At 43.4% G+C, this 18244-nt stretch overlaps 1 protein-coding gene across 1 annotated transcript in view; it reads right to left on the bottom strand.

Annotated features, from left to right (window-relative positions):
• ARFGEF3 (ARFGEF family member 3) overlaps positions 1 to 18244 on the bottom strand; it is a 165594-nt gene that overhangs the window by 9081 nt on the left and 138269 nt on the right. The window contains 7 exon segments of the mRNA XM_028508631.2: positions 104 to 1325; positions 10674 to 10795; positions 12171 to 12302; positions 12538 to 12640; positions 13414 to 13528; positions 15045 to 15221; positions 16691 to 16819. Coding sequence (XP_028364432.1) covers positions 104 to 1325; positions 10674 to 10795; positions 12171 to 12302; positions 12538 to 12640; positions 13414 to 13528; positions 15045 to 15221; positions 16691 to 16819 — 2000 coding nt within the window.

Raw genomic sequence — 18244 nt, 5'->3', positions numbered from 1 at the left:
GATAATAAAATGCCTGTCCCCCACTGACAGATGGATACAGACTCGCCATGCCTTAGTCTCAGGCGCCTCTTTGACTGGGGACGGCCCGCAGGGACCCACCCACCTGGATCTGTGCTTCGGCGTCCCTCACGGACACGCTCAGGGAGCTCCCCGTGGAGCCCGAGCGGGGCCTCTTCTCCTGCTGCAGCAGCTCGGGGCCTGCGCTGAAGGAATGCCGCATCTGCCCTTGGTCCATCAAGTGCTGGGGACGCTGAAGCAGCGGGGATCCTTGGCCCCTCGGACCCAGGGGCTCTCCCTTCTTCTCCACTTTGACCTCTTTGGGGAACGTGGGCAGGTTATGCTGCTGTTTCCTCTTTTTGTATTCCGTCATCAGCTTCGAAATGGTTTTGTCAGCCGCCATGGTGTAGATTTTGTTACCCGCATTCTCCCACCACTCCTTCTTCCTGCCGGGGTCCTTCTTCTCCACCTTGGGGCTCGGGGGCAGCATCAGTGTTTCCCCGCTGCCCACCCGCAGGCTCAGGGACTCGCCCAGGTGATCCCGAGTCTGGCTGCGGTCATCCTCGGAAGGCGTGTCTTTCCCCGAGAACCCCCCGGTGGACGGGGTGGATGACTCGGACTGGAAGGAGGGCAGGATGAAGAATGGGTCGCTCTTGAAGACGGGCGCTTCCTCCATGCTGTTTTCCAGGTCCAAGTGCATCTGGATGTAGTTATTGCACAGCTCCATGCACAGCTTGTGAAGCCTCTTGACCAGCCACACCCAGTCTGCGTTGCTGATGGGCTGGACACTTAGAGACGGCATCCGAGCCCTCCACTGCCTCTTCTCCTTGCCTCTCGGGGGGCTCACCTGGGCAGTCTCCTCAAAAATGTCTTCATCTTCGGATGAACACTGCTGCGACGAGTCTGTGCTTCTCTCATCGTCCTCGAAAAGGATCTTCTTCACCTGCTCGGCCGTGATGGTTTCCTGGTTGGTGAGGACGGCACAGACCAGCGCGTGGAAGTAGATGTTGAAGCTCATCGCCGACTGGCGGTAGAGGTTGGCGGCCCCTCCAATGCCGGACACTTTCTTCAGCAGGCACTTCAGCCCAGGGCTCGTGTCAAACTCTCGGGCTGTCCTGTAGGAGTCCAGCAGCAGGTCAAAGATGACGGCCAGGTTCTGCATGGAGATGTATCTGAGGAAGCCGGCCAGCTTGGCTTCTGGCACTTGGACAGCCTTCTCCTCTCCTGGAGAGGGGCCTTTGACGAACTCTTCTAACAGGATATCATACAAGTTCTGGAGCAACACTTGATGAGAGAGTAAGCTCACCACAATCTCCCTGAAAGAAACACTTCAAGTGGAAAGGAAGGGATTGATTAGTAAGCTTTTGCCTTATATGAGATATTTTAAAACTGTTTTAAAACTGTTGTTTTAAAACAACTCACAGTGACATACGCAAAATTACACACTAAATTATTTGTATTTGAATGCCTTCCTTAAAAAGGGCATTACACACTGACCATTTAAATCATAATAAATGGAATTCTTGACATTTTTTAAAGTCTAGGAGCTACAGAATTATTACAGTACTGATTAACGATGATCTATAAGCCTTAGGAAAATAATAGCAGAGTTTTATGACAACTGTTTTATATAAGTACAATTTTGGGATAGGACACATTTTTATTTCCTGTTATAGTTATGAGTAATAAATTCACACATCAAATAAAAAGTAACAATTTCTGTTGTGTTTTGTTAATTTTAACTGGATTTTTTCTTAAACCCGAAGTATTTCACAATCTTATTGAAGTCTAGCTTTCTAGGGACCAAAATCATTTGCCAGGATTAACCGTTGCAGGGGTGTCCAACCTTTGGGCGTCTCTGGGCCGCACTGGAAGAAGAGTTGTCTTGGGCCACACATTAAATACACAAACACTAATGAAAACAAAAAATAATCTCATAGTGTTTTAAGTAAATTTACAATTTTGTGTTGGGCTGCATTCATAGCCATCCTGGGCTGCAGGTTGGACACTCCTACATGCATCAGGATCCGGCACAAATAATGCCCCTTTTTAAAATTACAAAATCTTTTATTACAAAATCATAAGCATGTCATTCTGTAACATAACAACATCACACTCAGGCACACCATATGACATATTAGGTGAAATGTTCACATTGAGGTCCGTCTGGTGCAAGACATTCACGTACCCTATCAACCACTCACGTGGGCGTTACTTCTGCTGGATCCTGTATATAAAAGGTTTGGTGCTTCCAGCATGTGACACGAAGGAGAGCCAAACATTTTTGTTCTATGTCTGTGAAAAATACCACTGGCTTTCTAATAGGGATTGCGCTGAATCTGCAGATTGCTTTAGATAATGCGAACATATTTATTCCTCCAACCCGAGAACATGGAATATATTCATGTTCCTTTGGGTCTTCAATTTTTTTCAATACTCTCTTACAGTTTTCAGTGTACAGGTCTTTTACCTCCTTTGCTAAGTTTATTCCTAGGTATTTTATTCTCTTTGTTGCTATTGTAAATGGGATTGTTCATTTCTTTCTGATAGTTCTTTATTAGTTTGTAAAGACATAACAGATTTCTGTATATTGATTTTGTATCCTGCAATCTCATTGCATTTGTTTATTATTTTTTAAGGTTGTTTTTGATGGAATCCTTAAGGTTTTCTGTATATAAAATCATGTTGTCTGCAAATAGTGACAGTTTTATTTTTTTTCTTTCTAATTTAGGTGTCTTTTATTTCTCTTACTTGCCTGATTGCTGTGGCTAGGACTTCCAGCTCTATGTTGAACAGAGTGGTGGGAGTGGGCATCCTTGTCTTCTTCCTGTTCTCAGAGCAAAAGCTTTTAGTTTTGCATCACTGAGTATGATGTTAGCTGTGGATTTGTTATATATGGACTTTATTATGTTGAGGTACTTTCCTTCTATACCCATTTTATTGAGAGTTCTTATAAATGGATATTGTATCATGTGAAATATTTTTTCTGAATCTATTGGACAGATGATCGTTCCCTTCATTCTGTGTGTTGCATTGATTTGCGGATGGATGTTCAGCCACCCTCACACATCCCTGAAATGAATCCTGCCTGATCGGGGCGTATGATCCGTTTAGCATATTGTTGTATTTGATTTGCTAGTATTTTGTTAAGAATTTTTGCATCTGTGTTCATCAGAGATAGAGGCATATAACTTTTTCTGAGGCATCCTTAACTGGTTTTGGTATCAGGGTAACATTGGCCTCATAAAACGAGTTAGGAAGCATTCCCTCCTCTTTAATCTTTTGGAAGACATTGGGAAGAACATGTATTAAATCTTCCTTGAAAGATGATAGAATTCACCAGTGAAGCCATCTGGTCCTGCACTTTTGTTTTTGGGAGATTTTGATTACTGTTTCCGTTTCCTTACCAGTGATTGGTTTAACTTGGATTTTTTTATTTTTTCATGACTCACTCTAGGAAGGCTGTATGATTCTAACAATTTATGTGTTTCTTCTAGGTTATCCAATTTGGTGGCATATAGCTTCTCATAATATTCCTTTATGATTCTTTGTATTTCTGAGACATTGCCGTAACCTTTCTCCTTGCTGATTTTGAGTCCTCTCTCTTCCCTCATGAGTCTGGCTAAAGGTTTGTCAATTTTGTTTATCTTTTCAAAAAGCTAGCTCTTCGTTTCATTAATGTTTTCTATTGTTGTTAGTCTCTCATTTATTTCTGCAGATACTATTTCCTTCCTTCTACAGATTTTGGGTTTGCTTTATTCTTTTTTTTTCCTACTTTTTTAAGGTATAGTGTTAGATTGTTGGAGAATTTTCTTGTTTCTTGACATAGTCCTGTATTGCTATAAACTTCCTTCTTAGTACCACTCTTGCTGCAACACAAAGGTTTCAATATGCTGTATTTTCATTTGTCTCTATGTATCTCTTGCTTTCCCTTATTTCTTCACTGATCCCAGAGTTGTTTGGTAGCATGTTTAATATCCAAATACTTGTAATTTTTCCAGCTTTCTTATTGTAGTTGATTTCAAGTTTTGTACATTGATCTGAAAAGATGCTTGAGATGATTTTGATCTTTTTAGATTTGCTGTCTAGATGATCTGTCCACTGGTATGTTGAAGTCTCCTACTAATGCGTTGGCCAAAAAGTATGGTGCACTTTTTCCATGTGATGGTTCTAGTAATGCTTAGTTGTCTTTAACTTCATTTGAAACAATTTAGTTAGATTGTATTGTGATAGCATTAAAAAAAACCACCAAAATTGGTGAATTTTTGTGCAGCCATTTTAAATTGAAGATCGGAAGAAGATATGCAACATTTTTGGCATATTATGCTTTATTATTTCAAGAAGGGTAAAAACATAACTGAAATGCAAAAAGATTTGTGCGGTGTATGAAGGTGCTGTGATTGATCGAACGTGTTAGGAGTGGTTTGCAAAGTTTCTCGGTACTATTGACATTTTGGCCAAATAATTCTTTGCTGTGGTTTGTCTTATGCACTGGAAGGTGTTTAGCAGCACCCCTGGCCTCTACCCACTAAAGCCAATAGTGGAAGATGGCTAACATACTCAAATATCCAAATCAATAAGGTTATGGCTAAAAATAAAAAATGTGTCTTTTATTTTATGGAAAAACTAAATGGACTTTCTGGCCAACCCAATAGTTGGGTCTTGTTTTATAGACCATCCCACTACTCCGTGCCTTTTGATCGGTGAATTCAGTCTATTTACATTTAGGGCAATTATTGGTATATTAGGACTTACTACTGCCATTTTATCTTGTGTTTTCTGATTGCTCTGTATCTCCATGGTTTTTCTATTGTGTTTCTGTCTGCTATTGTAGTTTAGTGGTTTTCTATGCTGACTTTCTCCTTTTTTTTTCACTGTTTCATATCTCAGTTCCGTGATTACCATGAAGCTTGTATAAAATATACCATAGATACGATAGTCCTTTTCCTTCTCATAGCGTGTTACCTTCATTTGTCTCTACAAGGTCCCTCCTTGTACTCCTCCCCTTGTATGTTTTTGTTGTCACAAGCTGTGCCTTTTTGTGTTGCACCTTCATCACCAAACTGAAGAAACTCTAATTACTTTTTATGCCTTTTCCTCTTTAACTTTTGTATTCTAATTAAGTGTTTAACACCCTATCTAAAACAGAGGGGCAGTTTTCTGCTTCTCTCTGTCACCTTACTCAAAGTTTTGTGTGCTGCTGTCTTTCTGTTTCAGGTAGAAGAGCTCCTCCCAGCACTGCTTGTAAGGTAGGCCCTGTGGTGCCCCGTCCCCTCAGCTTCCGTTGGTCTGGGAAAGCCTTTATTTCTCGTCATATCTGAAGGATAACTTTGCTGGATAGAGAATTCTTGGCTGGTGGTTTCTGTCTTTCAGCATTTTGAATACATCACTCATTCTCTCCTTGCCTGTGGAGTTCCTGCCAAGAAATCAGATGATAGCCTGGTGGATTTCCTTTGCAGGTTACTGTGTTTTTCTTCCTGGCTGCCTTGGGAATTCTCTTTATCCCTAACTCTTGACAGTTTTAATATAAAGTATGTCTTAGAGCCCTGGCTGGTGTGGCTCAGTGGAATGAGTGCCCACCTGTAAACCAAAGGGTTGCTGGTTCGATTCCCAGTCAGGGCACATGCCTGGGCTGCCAGTCAGGTCCCTGGTAGGGGTGCATGCAAGGCAGCTGCACATTGAGGTTTCTCTCCCTTTCTTTCTCTCTCCTTTCCCCTCTGTCTAAAAATAAATAAAAAATTTTAAAAATAAAATATGTCTTGAAGTAGGTCTTTTTGCTTTAGATAATTAGGGCTTTTTTGTTAGCTTCTTGCTCTTGTATGTTCTTTAAATAGGCTCTCTGTCCTCTCCTCCAATTCTAGGACACCTGTTATCCTTCTGTTTTCCTTCTAATGTAGTCAGGTAGTTCTCATACAGTTCTTTCATTTTTAAAAAATTTTATTTTAATCATTGTTCAAATACAGTTTTCTCCTTTTTACTCCCACCCTCCCCACTTCCCTCCCATTACCACCCTCCCCCTAGTTTTTGACCATGTGTTCTTTAAGTTCATTTTTTAAAAAAAAAACCTTACTTTTCTTTCCTTTTCCTCCTGAATCATTTCTAGATTCCTGTCTTTGAGCTTGCTAATCCTCTTCCACCTGGTCACATTCTTCATCTCATTTACTGGGTTCTTCAGCTCCAGAATTTGTTTCTTTTTCAGAGTGTCAATTTCTTTGGTAAAATACTCCTTCTCTTCATTAATTTTATTTCTGAGCTCACTGAACTGACTGCTATTTTAAATTCTCAATCATTTAGGTCACATTCTTCCATGACTTTGGTCCCTGGAGACTTGGTATTTTCTTTTTGGGTTATTTGTGTGAGCTGGGCCGTTCCTCTGTAGGGGCATTTGAAGTAGTGACCATCTTTGTTATTTAGGTACTTTTTGATTTTAGTAAGTCATCAGGTTCCAAGGCTGTTGTGGGAGCCATCGTCTATGTGACCAGGGTGATGGGTACCCTCACTGTGCTCTGGTCACCAGGGTCTCTGGGTACCACTGTGATGAGGGGATGAGGCAGACTAGGGGAGCAGCGGATTCTCAAGCCCATTTGGCTTCTGCCTGTTTCCCTGTGGCTAGTGGTGCTGCTGTGCTGTGGCCAGGAGGTCCTAGATGTGTCTTCTCTGTGGCTACTGGTCTCTCTGGAGCTGTGAGCACCACAATGGGGAGGGGAGCTGGATTCTCAGACGCTGACCCTCCTGCCCTCTGCCAAGCTGTGGGGGGCTGCACCCTATCTCCTCCAACGCGTTTGCTGGGGCAGTGGGCTCAGCTGCGGCAGCCAGGTCTGCAGGGCCGCCCCTGTCTGTCCCCCCGTTCTGCCTCCTCTAATCATTCCAACCTGCCCACTTTCAAAGGTACTGACTCGTGGCTCTCTCTGGCATCCTTGCGTGTTGAGTGGAGGAGGCTTTGCAGGGTTACAGGTGTCCGACCAGTTGAGATTGGAAAAGAGACACAAAGGGGTAGTGTCACTCTATCCTGGCACTGACATCCCTGAGAAAGTTCTTTTTTTTTTAACCAGCAGAAAAGAACAGAAATCCTTCCCTGCATTTAAGGGCTCACCTTGCTCCTCCTGCAGCAGTTCCCTGGGAAAAACAGTACGCTTGGCAAAGATGGAATGAGAAAGCAGCGAAGAACTGTCATCACACCCCAGAGCCTTTCTAGCGCACCATGTAAGGAACTTTGTTATTTTTTGTGTAAGACATACATGAGAAAGTTACTATTTTAACCAGTTTAAAAAGTACAATTCAGTGGCATTCAGTGGTACATATACCATGTCGGGTAACTGTTGCCACTCCTTATTTCTAGTACTTTTTTCACCCCAATCAGAACTTCTATTCCGTCAAACACTAACTCTCTCTCCCTACCCCTCGGCCCCTATGTAAGTCATGTCTGGTAAGTTACTTGAGGCATTAGGGGCCCCGAGTGTGCACTCTTCTGAAGCAGAGGGCTCTCGAAGGTGCCAGGCTGGTCCAGGGCTTCGTGTGCACAACTGTAGGGTAACGAAGAGGGCAAATCCCCCTGTTCCTGTGTCTGTCTCCCTCACTGCACCGTCAAGTCCCCATGGGCCTGGGAGAAAGTCTGGTGAGAGCAGTGGTAGGCCTCAAACAAAACAACACTGGTCATCTGTGCAGGCGCCTGAACAGACCACCGCCTGGAAGGAATGCTGTCCGTGAGAAATGGTTCCTACATGTCATCGTCATCCCCACCGCCCTGGCAGCCCGGACCCCTGATGTAGGAAGCACAGCCAGAGGGGTGAGTTTGATCAGTCTTCTGAAGGAATAAGCACCGTAGACCCCAGGGCATTTTCTGGTACCGTCCCTGAGAAACGGGAAGCCCTGTGCCAGCAAACATTTAAAAAGAGGGCTGATGCAAGGCCATGTCTGAGTAATGGACCATCTCTATCAACCAAGACACTCCCTTTGACGGTTTAGGATGTAAAACGGCTGACTGTGCCTGCGAAAAAGGACAGGAAATCCCCTTACTTTAGGTTCACGCTAAGTGATGCAGTAGTAAGAAAACAGTGGATGAATAAGCAATAGTGAAGAGATCAAAATTTTAGAAAGGTATCCAAAAAATAAAATAATGGCTTACAGACATGCAACTCGTAAGAAAGATCTGAAGCAAACAAAAATCGATACGTAATCTTTCAATCTGTGGCATCCAAGTGTTTCAACCTTGTTCTCAGCCCACCCTTCACGAAGGGGACTGTGACGTGCTGAAACTCACACCTTCCCGTTCCGCTTCTGCTGCAAAGCGCAAAGGGAAGCAGGTGCCCAGACGGGACAACTGAGAATGAGCTGCGTAAGAAGTGGCTGGCTTGTGAGATAGTGGGTTTGGAGTGCACATGGGTTTTTTTCCAATAAATATTGTGAATATATTTTCTCTATGATGATTTTCCCAATAATATTTCCTTTTCTTCAGCTTACTTTAGTGTAAGAATACATATATAAAATATGTGTTAATCAACTATTCATATTATCAGTAAGGTTTCTGGTCAAGAGTAAGCTACAAGTAGTTTAATTTGGGGGAATCAAATGTGGAGTTTTTGACTGTGTGGGAGGTTGGCACCCCTAACCCATGTTGCTCAGGGTCAGTGGTACAACCTAAAGCTCCATTAAGATGATGTGAATTGTGTAAAGCTTAAGGTTATCAATGTCAAACTGACTTAAAAACAAAACCCAGCTTTCTCTTTAAGAGTTGCAATCTGGGTTTAATTTAGACGTATTTTTTTCTCTATGGGGTGATTTCCATACGGACCTTTGAGGATGCAGCTGACTAGCATACACAAACTTCTCTTGGGTCTAACTCATCTTCTACTGCAGCCTGTGCGGACTTCACCTGCATCAAACCCAAGAATGTGAAATGCTCAAGGAATGCTTGGGAATGCTCTAGGCACAATGGCCTCTGCTAAAAATGTTCATGTTTTTGTGTGCATGCTTTACTTTATTTCATTGAGGGGCTAAGTATTCGTTAAAAATACCAAGTAAGCCAATGACCTGTGTTGATAAATTTAAAATCTTAATGTCTGAAAACTTTTAAGCCAAAGGCATAGAAATAGTAGACTATTTTCCTGTTTGACTTATAATGTGAATTCAGTATATTACTCCTTTCCCCCACTTTTACTTCAAAAACTATTTTCAGCAAGAATAATTGAGTGGAAGGGAGCTAGAAATAAAAAAAAGAAAACAGGTAGGAAAAAATGGAAAGTCTGAACTAGACCATTGCTTCAAGGATATGAAAAGGAACATGCAACATTTGGTACTCAAAACACAGAGAAATGATACGCCTACAAAAACGCGTGACTGGCAGGAGAGGGGCCGACGGGATAGAACGGGGAGGGGCACGCGGGACATCGGTAAAGTTCTATTTCTGAAGGGGGGGTGACAGGTTCATAGTTATTTTAGTTTTCATTTATTCTTTCTCACTTTTGAACTTTCCACATACTCTTTTGCATGCACCACACACCTGACTAGCACAACCACTTCAGTGCAATTTCCAGGTAGAGTTTTTAAACCACACTGCTGTACTAAGCCGCTGACTTTTGGAAAAATCACACACTCTCCCTAGCATGGAAACAGTTTTGATTCTGGCTCCACCACTTCCCAGCTGTGTACCCCTGGGCAAGGGGCTCAGCCTCTCTGCATGTTTCCTCAGAGCTAAGCGGGAGTGGACATACCTGGTCCCTAGACTTCACAGATTGTGTTCAAATCGTTACCATCATTATGATTTGTTTGTTGGAAGTCTAAACATGGAAAACTTCATTCCTTCACCTTCGAGGCCAGGAGTTCTTAGGCAGGAAGCCAGTGCAGGCCCATCTCGTTTTTCTGCACTTCACAGATGCTGCAATCTTTAACAATTAAAGGCAAGACTCTCTACCAGCAAAAAAAACCTACGCCTTGCTTTGTTGTGCTACTTGCTTTATTGCCACGGTGCTGAGGAGCCGAACCTGCCAGATGCCTGGGTCTGCCTGTATCGAAGAAGGACAGGTTTCTGGTGGCAGGGCACAGATCTTCTCTTGTCTCCTGACAGCTGTTTTGCTCATGAGAACTTTATGTATTTCTCAATGATGCAATACGGATCACATCTCAAATTACAATTATTAAAAAAATACCATGTGTATGATGCCATGGACACATTGAGATGTACCCCTAACCCACAGTACCTCAGAATGGGCGACTTCTGGAGAACAGTCTCCATAGAAACAATTAGATTAAGAAAAGGTCTTTGGGGTGGACTCCAATCCGATATGACCGGTGCCCTTATAAAAGAGGAGTGAGGACACAGACAGGCACGGAGGGAGGCCCCTGTGCAGGCGCCGGGAGGAAACACTCATCTGGAAACCCAGAAGAAACCAACCCTGGCTGCACCTCACTCTCTGCTGCCAGCCTCCAGAACTGGGAGAAAGTAAACTTGTTCAAGCCACCCAGTCTGTGGTACTTTTCTGTGGCAGCCCTACAAATGAATACATCTGAAACGTGGGAAATATGGTTAACAAGCTAACAATTTCCTATGAAAACCTTTGCTACATGACACTGCAGATTTCGGTATTCTTAGGGAAAGCTTGGACTACAATGAGCAAGAACTGGGAAGAAGCAGACTTTCCTATTTGTGAACACGCTACAGGTGGACGCTTCGCTCTTACCTTTTCTTGGTGTGTCCGTTCGGCTTTTCATCGGGAGGCAGTTCAATGATGAGCTGACAGGACTGCGCATGGTCGAAGTTGTTCGGAGTCTTTGGTGAGCACTGGGTGTCCAGCATAAACACCTGCAAGGGTACACGGAGGGACAGTTCAGGGCTCCGCCACCGCCCGCCGGACTCGGGGATTAGCTGGGTAGCTGAGGCAAGTTGCTTACTCTCTCTCCTCATTTTCCCACCTATAGAAATGAGGTTGATAATGGTTTCCTACCTCGGATATTTGTCGAGAGAATTAAATGAATGATTCATGTATTATGTAGGCAAAGCATTAGAACAGAAGAGCAAATATGCAATAAATGTTGGCTGCTGACACTAACAATACCACTACATCTAGCGCATGATAATGCATTACACTCCAAACAGCAGGCACTGATGTTTAATATTAATTAAAAGTAAATAAAGAGGGGCTGGGTTTGTAAAAGAAATTCTCTGATTATGACATATAAAAAAATAAAAAGTTAATCAGGACTCTGCCCACTGTCCGGAGAGTAGGTGGGCTGCATCAGCAGTCCTGACAGGAGAAGTGACAAAGAGTAACCACTTCCCGCCTTCTGACCCGAAAGATTTCATTGTACGTGATTTAACCTACCTTCACTACTTCCCTTTGGAAATAGGAGTATTTTTAAGGAAATTTTTCTGTCCAAATTTTGTAGATTATGGAATACTGGGTCACGTGCAGAGTAAATATAGGAGGGAGGTATTAGGGAGTGGAAGGCTCGCTGAAGGGTCTCCACTGTTCTTCCCCATCAATGGTCTGTTTCCAAACAGAGTCCACTGGCTTTGCTCATCCCCACTGAGTGGTCGGGTGTGGTTGGAAGACCACTGCATGCTCATGGGAACGTGCTTTACCTAGCCGGGTGTCATAGCTTCTTTTTCGAGAAGCCACCCCCTTGGAGGACCACCTTTCACTTCTCTACAAATGATTATCATCACTCCTGGCCAGACACATTATGACTTCCGACATGTGCCAGAAGAATGCACGGTGAGCCTGCATGGGGAAGTACATTTTCATTTTACTGATCAGCTACATTGAACTCAGACTCATTAAGACACTTGTCAATGTTAAGCTCCGTACTCTGACTGGGAGAAGAGAAAAACAGCAAGTAAGTTTGCCATCCTTAGACATTCATAGTCTAGCAGTAACAATAATAGCTAAGCAAGTACTTATAAGCAGTCCAGGCAAACCGAGCTAGGTATGAAGTGGAAAGAGGACTGATTTGATCTGGGCTCTGGAGGACACAACAAACAAGTGATGGGGGAAGGACCATAACGCTGCTGATTGGGCTCAAGTCATTTCTGGCAAAGAAGGGTACTGGCAGGAGGTCGGAGGCAGGAGGTATAGGCCCCTACAGGAATGAAAGACAGCCTGGTGACAGAGGACCTTCAGGAGGGACTCCCAGCAGCATGCCGAGCTTCTAGAGCCCCTGGGATCAAAAGCCCTTACCTGCTGAGCCATGGCTCGGATGCGCCAGTACTCGGCCTCGGCACTGGGGGAGGAGGAGGGGGCCGCCACCCTCACCTGGCAGCCTTCCCCACTGAAGCTCTCGCTGCCACTGTGGAAGCAGCCCAGCAGGTCCTGGGGAGAAACACAGTCATTCACTGGGTGCATCTGGGTTCGTGGCTCCCGGCTCTGTCTCGAGTCTGACAGTGCCACTGTGTCTGGGACAAAAGTACTGACTCCACTGCTGCTTCCTCTCCCTCTGCAAGGTTTCAAGTGACACTGCCTGCTAGGAGGAGCAAGGCAGAGTCCCGGTGGGGGAGCTGAGGAGGACTGGACCCTGCTCGAAGGGGGCGCTCTCCGAGCACTTTACCTTCACAGGCTTGAGCGTGGCGGAGAACGCATCCTGCAGAGCGCAGCAGGCCAGCCTCCACATCTCTTCCGTGAACACCGGGCCCGCCGTCACGAGGACGTACCTGCCAGATGAAACTAGAGGTCTGAAAGCCATACATTTTACTGCCACAGACTTAAGTCTTTACAGGCACATACACATATTTATTCCAGTTTCCCTGTAAGTCTTGCTGTCTCTCATCAGTCTTGCCTCTGGGCCATCTGGTTTTTTGTTGTCATACTACTACTTCCTAACCCATTTTCATGTAAAAGTGTCAACAGGTCAATGTTTAGACATAGGCTTGCATGCAACACTGTGTATATTCCGTATTCATTTTTCTATTCTAGCCCCATTGTCCACAACTCCTCTACAAACAACAGACCAAACAATGAACCCCCTGCTGTCACTTGTAATTCTTATCTCCATGTACTTATGCTATTCGCCTGCTTGCAAAGTCCCCGCTTGTCAAAGAGCTTCCCTGGGGAGATCTGATCGGGTGTCATTACTACAAAAAGCCCTGGTGACCACCCTATTCCCCTCCTGTCATCGCTTGGCATTCACAGCTGCTCCTGACTATTGTGACTTTTCACATGACTGTCCCTTTTATGTCCTTTAGAATAGGCTGCTCCCTGAGGGTAGGGACCTTGGCTTCTATCTCTCTGTGCTGCAGAGTACCGTGTACAATGCCCACACAATCTGTATGTGGCAACCGAACACTGAAATGAAGATGTAAGCGCATAGTCATTTTTATAAAAAATAATCTGAAGAGTAGATTGTTTCCACAAAAGATAATTTAACTCCCTGGGATTTTACAACAACAACTCCAATTTCGCAGAGAGCCAAGAGGCTTCCTCTCACCGGATACAGGAGCAGCCCACTCTGGAGATGGTTTCCGTGGGCTTGGCCACGCAGGCGACCAGCAGCTCGAAGAGGTCCTTCAGCATGGTGTTGATCATGCTCTCGTACCTGATGTCTGCAGGGGGGAGCAAAGCAGGGTGTCACTCCTCGCCACGCTACATGAATGGCTGGAAATGGCGACTACAGCAAAAGGGGAAAGTCTGAGGGATTAAAAATATACCTGAGTGATAAAATAGGTATATCCATTTTTGCCATATCAAGATGAAATATGTGGTTCACTTTATGTGTTCATGTACATTTTTCAAAGTTAAGTATATAATTTATGTAGAATAGAACATGATTATTATGTAGCCTGAAAACTAGCTAGTAAAAAATTGAGATTCTTATAAAAAGGAGGGAAAAATAAAACATGCTTCCTATACTGCTGATAGTCGAATTAAATTGGATTAAATGCTGTTGGAAAACAAACAAACAAAATTCTCTCTTGTTCTACCACAGTCCAAACCCCCTCAGGCTGGCCTCAGTCTCCACACTCTCCCCAGGCTAAAGAAAATGAGACTTCCAAAGATCACATTCCGTTTGCCCAATTCAAGGAATACACCAGTGTTCTTTCCCTCCAAGTCCTTGTGATGCCACAGAAGCAAATTTCGGAAGAATCCTCAAGGGTCCTGGTTGTGCAAAGCAATGACCTGGTCAAGAATACCTACCCCCAGGGACACAGTGATCACCCACACATGGAAACACCCATGTCTCTTCTTTCTCGGGTTTCCTGGAGCCCCTTCCCTCCCCTTCCTTCCTCCAGCCCCCAAATCATTTTACTAAGCTTAGTAGAGACACCGCTTCCTCTCTTTGCTTTTGACTTTCACCGGGGGTCCAGTTCTCATTAATTTCTCTAACCCCTCCAACAAGGGAGGCTCCCACCGCCCCCATACTTTACAGTTCTGTGTACCTTTCCCTTTCGTTGGTAACCTCGAGCCAGCAGCAATATTCCTCCTGCTCCCAAAGTTCCAGATCTTCCCACAGCAAACTCGTGAGCTGGATGGAGCCTGTATCTCACTAATGTTGCTCCACCGGTACCGGAGTGGTCATATTGCCCTGGTGTCTGGCTTCAACACACTGTCCACTCCACACTTTCAAATCTTTTTTTCGAAGTGCCGCAGATATTAAAAGAAACTCCTAACCTGTTAATTAACTTCTTGCCCATAACGTCAGCCTTTTCTAAAAAGCTGCCTCCTCCATTTAGCCCCCACCTCCAGATGAAGCAGGACAATAGGATATACCCCTCCCTGAGCCCCAGGCCACAGGGATATTTGTTCTTTTAAAATGCATTATATAACTGAATTTGCCTTGCCTCTCCTAATGCACTGATATCCTAGACCTTATCAGGCATTTTATTTTTGGCTGCATATGCATTTTAAATATTCCATTGGATCACTGTGTACAGGACATGTAGGTACCAATTTTCATTTTGAAAACCTGCTATCAGAAGGCTGGCATTGACTACGTGATTCTATTTTAATAATTTCCTGACAAAAATCACTCACTGGTGAGCATTAGGGATTTACTAAGCACTTTTAGACAGTGTGGCTGCCCACTAAATAAATATTCCATGCCAACTGCACTACAGGTACCTGAGTGTATGAAGCTCTGAATGTGCTCCACCACCAGCTCACAGGACAGACCGATGGCGTGCTTGAAGTTGGCGGAGGCCACGTCCCAGTACGAATGGTCCTTATGGCTACGACGGAGCCAGAGGGACATCACAGGAAGGAGAAGATGAACAACTGCGTAGATCCCAAACCCTGGCCCTGAAAAAGAAAAGTCAGCATCAGAATTGTGACCTCGGCGACTCTCCTGAGATACCAGGGAAGCTCTTGGTTGGTCTCTTGGCAATGCCAATCTCTTCTGAAGGAGCGCCCCGCTCTCTGAGAAGGTGCAAGGAAAAACCACTTACTGCTGATTGCGGAATATAGGTTTCCAACAGCAATTTTCTGATTTGTTTCTGCATTATTTTAGTTATCTAGTGCTATATGAATGCATTCATAAAAATTCAAATAGTACTAATAAAGCTTAAGTGTCTTGATCTACTACTTAGTTGCCAGATATAAACATACAGCTACATGTGTGCATTTAAGAAAATACCCTTAAAACGTAAGTATATGTTTTTATGTGAAATGGAAAGATAGAGTTTTGTTTTTATTACTTTTATATAAATGGGATAATATAAATCTTGGTCTATATGTTGATATTTTGCTCTTAACAGGGTGTGCTAGAGATTATTCCCTGTCAGAAAATTTAGAGACTCCTAATTTTTAATGCCAATATTATTCCATTGTATGTTTACACAACAGTTTACTTATCCATTCCTTTGTGGTGGGCATTTAAGGGGTTTCTCTCTTTTGCTTTATACACAGTGCCACAGTGAAAACCTCTGTGAGAAAGATAAACTTTTAAAATTCTTATTACAAACCATTTAACTTTTTAACATATGAGAGTAGCTATGATGATTTTCCTGAAAAAAAAATCCGATATAAACTTTGCAATAGATTTTAAAACAGTACCAATTATCAAGTCTTCATTAGTTTATTTTAAACACAAATCCCTTCTTATTACTATAAACTACTGGTTTCTTTTGTGGTTCTGATTCTGTTAGTGAAAACTAAAATTTCTATAAAAATTCCCTTAGTCTTGGGAAAATTTAGATGAGAAAGTGTGCATACAAACCTCAATTTGGAACAAGAAATAACTTTCTAAGGGATGCTCTCTTCCTGCACTATCAGGGTACTAGGTAATCACTAAATGTCTTTTCCCAAATCCACTCACCTGAGACCTTCATGCAGTCATGGTGTTGCTGGATTAATACTGCATGTAGATTTGAGTGGTTTATGTCAGTAGGAGATATGGTGAGCCCTACTGACAGCTCTATGGCCAAGAGCCTATGGGGTCCAGCCAAAGAAGAAGGTTGTATTTATGGAACAGAGAAAAGCCACTGCTCATGAAGGGACTGATACTACAGCCTTGGCCTGATTTTTATGGGGCTCCAACACACTCAACTAACTGGCCACCATTATTTGTAAATGGACTGTGGGAAGACTTGTAAATAATCATAGGGCATACCTTAAACATCACTGCATCACAGTCAACACATATTTATTCGAGCACCTACTGTGCTGTCTAGGGTACAGCAGTGAAACAGGTAGGCACTCGCAGAAATACCTTCCTGAAAAACATTGTATGTATAACACCCGCCCCAAATGACAGACACAGAAACATTCACCAGGTGTTTTGGTAACATCTCTCAACAGCTCGAAGAGTAAGTCCAAGGTTGGCGGTTGGTGCTGCCGCGGACAGTTGGACACCGCCGCTGTTAGCTGCTCCAGCAGGATGATCCAGACTTCTATGAGACCTGGGAAGCAGAAACCAGACCTCTGTGAATTTTGGTGAAACATAATACAGAATCATGGCGAGGTCAAGTGTAAAAGAGGTCTGTAAACTGCCACACGCTCTCTGCAAGGGAGGCATCCCCCTGTAAGGCCGCCCTCAGGGCCTATAAATGGGCTGGTTGTGATTTACCTGTTCTGACAAAGTCAAAGGGGAAAAAAAAAACACGCAAATTTCTTCCTTATTCCTTTTCAGGAAGAAGGTAATATGGTTTGAAAATTCTACGTGAAATGATTGTCAGATTTCTTGGGAGGTGATGATAGCAAAACAACATAATGTCCTTTAAGCTCTATCACCTTAGTCAATCCTTTAAGAATATTACCTTATTATACACATAACAAAGCGCCATTCTCACCATTTTCATGTGGGCAGGTGGGTGCTACTAATTACATGCAGTGTTGCACAACCATCATGGCCATCCATTTTCAAAACTTCCCATCCCCTCAAACAGAATTCTCTACAACAGTGAAGCAGTAATTCTCCCCTCACTCCAGCCCCTCTGGTAACCTCTAAATCTACTTTGTCTCTATCTGATTTTATCCATTCTAGATATTTTATGTGAGTGGGATAATAAATGATTTGGTTTTTTGTATGTCTGGCTTATTTCACTTAGCATAACACTTTCAAGGTACGCCCATGTTGTAGCATGTATCAGCATTTCATTCCTTTTTATGGCCATGTGCACACCACATTTTGTCCATTCAGCTGCTAGACACCTGTGTTGGTCCCACATTCTGGCTGATGTGAGTAAGAGTGCAGTGAACACTGGAGCATGCGCTGAGTCGCTCCTTCCAGTTCCCTTGGGTGTACACCTGCGAGTGCCGTCACTGGGTTACATGGCAATTGTTTAGCTTTCTGGAGACCCACCAAATGGTTTTCCCTAAAAGCTGCATCATTTTATATTCCCATGAATGTTCCAATTTCTCCACATCCTTGCCAACACTTATTTTCTGTTTTTTTTTTAAACTATCATCATCCTAGTATGTGTGCACTAGTACTTCATCATGCCTTTGATTGACATTTTCCCAATGACTGATGATATTGAGCATCTTTTCATCCACTTATAGGCCATCTGTATATCTTTTTTTGACAAATATCTGCTCATGTTCTTTGCATACTTTAAATTTTTTCATTGATTTTAGAGAGAGAGAGAAGAAGGGAGAGAGAGAAAAATTGATTTGTTGTTTCACTTATTTATGCATTCATTGTTTGAGTCTGGTATGTACCCTGACCAAGGACCAAACCCACAACCCTGGTGCATTGGTATAGACTCTAACCAACTGAAACACCCAGCCAGGGCCTCCTTGCCTGTTTTTACAGTGGGCTGTTTGTCTCCTTGTTGTTGAGTTTTAGGAATTCTTTATATATTCTGGATATTAAAACTGTACCA

The sequence above is a fragment of the Phyllostomus discolor genome, chromosome 4 (assembly GCF_004126475.2).
Source record: "Phyllostomus discolor isolate MPI-MPIP mPhyDis1 chromosome 4, mPhyDis1.pri.v3, whole genome shotgun sequence".
In the NCBI taxonomy this organism is placed as follows: Eukaryota; Metazoa; Chordata; class Mammalia; order Chiroptera; family Phyllostomidae; genus Phyllostomus; species Phyllostomus discolor.
This window is presented reverse-complemented; position numbering and strand designations above follow the sequence as displayed.